Below are 2,988 nucleotides of genomic sequence, written 5' to 3' on the forward strand. Positions count from 1 at the left end.
TAATTAGAGTTCTGACTAATTGGTACAGTTCTAGGCTACACTTTGGTGACCATGTCTGGTGGCCTCTCCTGGGATGGCCCCTCTCCTTTGGGGTGGGGCGGGGAGACCCCCACCCTGTTACTCTGGAGTCCCGCACAGCCCGGAGCCTTCTGGCCTCTCCTCAGGAGGCAGAAAGCCCCGGCACTGAGGAGGGAGAGGCCCACCAGGACCACAAGCAGAGCCAGCGAGCCAGTGCCCTTGGGCTGGGGACAGAGCCACTGGGGAGAGCTGGTGATCCCGGCTGAGACATTCTGGCCACGGTCCTGGAAGGTGCACCGGGCATCGCCCAGGTCCTGCACGGCCACGCCGGCCACACGCAGCGAGTCCAGCCAGCCCAGAGAGCAGCAGCTGAAGGGGTTCCCGGCCAGGGACACCTCCCTCAGCCTGTGGGACCGGCTCATGAGTTTTCCCAACGTCTTCAGGCTGTTATTCCGAATGTCCAGGCTTTCCAGTGGGGAGCAGGACAGACCTGCAGGCAAAATGCTCAGACGGTTCCCGGCGAGGTCCAGGACTCGGAGCGTGCCCAGGCAGGGCAGTGCTGCCTGGCTCTCGTCCATCTGGTTGCCCCTCAGAGAGAGTTCCTGCAGGGAGAGCTCCAGCCCCCCCAGGGCTCCCGTGGGCACAGACAAGTCCCTGTTCCCTGACAGGTCCAGGGAGAGCAGCGGGGTCCTGTTGAAGGCGTGGGGGTGCAGCCTGGTGATGTTGTTCTCGCGAAGGCTGAGGTGCTTCAAGCGAGGCACATTGTAGAAGGGGGTGCAGGTGTCTCCAGGGGCTGGAATGTGAGACCTCCCTCCCAAATCCCCTCCCTGGTCACTTCCCTGGCCCTCGCAAGGCTGGAGGTGGTTGGATCCCAGGTCCATGGTTTCCAGCTGAGGCAGGGAATCGAAGAACCAGCGTGGCAGCACTCGGAGGGCATTGCTGTGGAGGTCCAGGGAGCGCACGGAGAGCTCTGTGCGCTCTGCTGGAGCAGGAGAGGGGTCAGCAGGCTCTGTGCCGTTGGTGAGAGACTCCCTGGCCACCTCCTGGAGACAGTTCATAGCCAGGTTGAGGCTGTGCAGGGAGCCCAGGCTGTGGAAGAAGGTAAATGGGAACAGCTCCAGGCGGTTATTGCTGAGGTCCAAGTCAGCCACGTGTGTCAGAGCGGCCGTGGGACGCACGGTCCTGTTGAACCGCCCCATCTCCTTGTAGGGCAGCACAAAGTCCTCCAGCCGGTGTGAGCCTGGGAGCAAGGAAGCAATAAGGTTGTTGGAGAGGTTTAAGTGTGTGAGATCATTGACTTTGGGGAGCTCTGGGAAATAGAGGAGTCTGTTATGGCTCAAGTCAAGCACTTGGAGCAGGTAGGGCTCCACTCCCTCCTCGGAGGTGAAGAGCTCCAGGGCATTGTGGCTGAGGTTTAAAACTCGCAGCTGTGTGAGGCTGAAGCCAGAGATACACTGGATGGAGTTCAAAGCCAAGTTTACCACCTCCAGCTCTTGCAGAGGCTCAAAAGCTCCCTCCTGGATTTCCATGACGTAGTTGTTGCTGAGATCGAGCTCTCGCAGCCCTGGAGTGCTCCGGAAGGTCCCTGCCAGCAGCTTGGTCATCTTGTTCCTGGAGAGATCCAGCACCCTGAGGCTGGTGAGGTTGCTGATGTACCAGCTTGCCATGTGGCTCTCTAGGTTATTCCCTGACAGGTCCAGGACCTCTATATTCCTGAGCAGACGGAAGGCTTCCCCATTAGCCAAGAAATTCCGGTCCAGGTGGTTTGATCCCAGGAGGAGCGAGCGTAGCCGGGGCAGCTGAGCCAGGGTGGTGGCTGACACAGCTTCCAGCTGGTTGAAGCACATATCCAGGTACTCCAGCTGCCCAAATCCTGGAATGTAGCTGTCTGACAGGTTTCGGATGAAGTTGTTGGAGAGTTCAAGGTGCTTAATTCCTTGGCCAAGCTCCTTGGGAAACTTCTGCAGGCCGACTCCTCTGCAGGACACCTTTGTGGGGCTCTGTGGAAAGACAGGAGAGCTGTGAGCACGAGGGGGGGCTACAAACCACAGCTCCAGCCAAGCCAGCTGCTGTCCAAGATGGGAATGAGCAAGTGGAAATGAGACTGTTCCCTCTTCCCATCCCCAATTGGTCCAGAGCATCCCTGTCTGGGCAGAGGAAAAGTGCTGTGGTGGGCTCCACCTTCCCTCTCACTCCAAGCTAGTTTCCTCTGGAATTGGAAGCCTGGATGGGGAGCAGCTGATTTCTCTCGGGGAGGGGGGGGGGGGGGAACGACAGAAACCAGCTGTTCCCCATCCAGGCTCCCAAATGCCTTTCTAACATCCATGGCAGCTGTTGGAATCCCTGTGCTCCATCCTGCCTTTGAGCATCTTGGGCACAGCAGGGACGTGGTAGCACCTGGATGCTGGGATCACCTCACAGGAGACTGGTTCACAGACAGGAAAAGAGGAGAGGCTGGGAAGGTTAAAGAGATGGAGGGAGGTGAGAGCCATGGGGAAGAGACCCAGAGGGATGCTCACGGCCCCAGCGATGCTGCTGGAGCCATACCAGCCCAGGTGCTCCTGGGAAAACAGCCTTACCTGCTGGCAGGGCGTGGACCTGGGCCTCGAATCCGTGCTAGACCGGGCTCTGAGGATGGATGGGAGCAGCCAGAGCAGCAAACATCCCCTTTCAGCCAAGAGCATGTTGGGCTGCGGGCGCTGCCAGCCCCGTCCCGCTCCTCCGGCGCTCTCCGGCAAGCTGGGCAGGAGCCAGGCTCTGTATAAATAGGCTTCAGGATGGGATGGGGGAAGGAGATAAGGCATGTGGGTGTTTGTAGCTACGGAAGTGGGAAAAGAAAGACATAAGCCTGAAGAGGGGGAAAAACAGTGCAGAAAGCACTGCAGGGAAGGGAAAGAGAAACGGCGGGATGGGAGGAGGGTGCTCAGGTGATCGGGGTGACCGAGTGTGACATCAAACGCCAGGAGGCAG

General features: G+C 59.2%; 1 protein-coding gene across 1 annotated transcript; it reads right to left on the bottom strand.

Moving 5' to 3' along the window:
• On the bottom strand, positions 1–2,902 carry LOC113956529 (transforming growth factor beta activator LRRC32-like). Its single transcript, XM_027663222.1, has 2 exons — positions 2,598–2,902; positions 1–2,018 (listed from the first exon to the last, which is right to left on the bottom strand). Exons 1-2 carry the CDS (start codon positions 2,820–2,822, stop codon positions 36–38), a joined length of 2,208 nt encoding a protein of 735 aa, XP_027519023.1. The 5' UTR covers positions 2,823–2,902; the 3' UTR covers positions 1–35.
• Positions 2,903–2,988: the final 86 nt, after the last annotated feature.

This window comes from Corapipo altera, unplaced genomic scaffold (genome assembly GCF_003945725.1).
Source record: "Corapipo altera isolate COAL_440 unplaced genomic scaffold, ASM394572v1 107b, whole genome shotgun sequence".
NCBI classification, from domain to species: domain Eukaryota; kingdom Metazoa; phylum Chordata; class Aves; order Passeriformes; family Pipridae; genus Corapipo; species Corapipo altera.

Coding starts and splice junctions, on each gene's coding strand:
- LOC113956529 (XM_027663222.1), bottom strand. CDS start 2,822: ATGCCTTATCTCCTTCCCCCATCCCATCCTGAAGCCTATTTATACAGA. Junction 2,019..2,597: donor GGTCCACGCCCTGCCAGCAG/GTAAGGCTGTTT, acceptor GTCTTTCCACAG/AGCCCCACAAAGGTGTCCTG.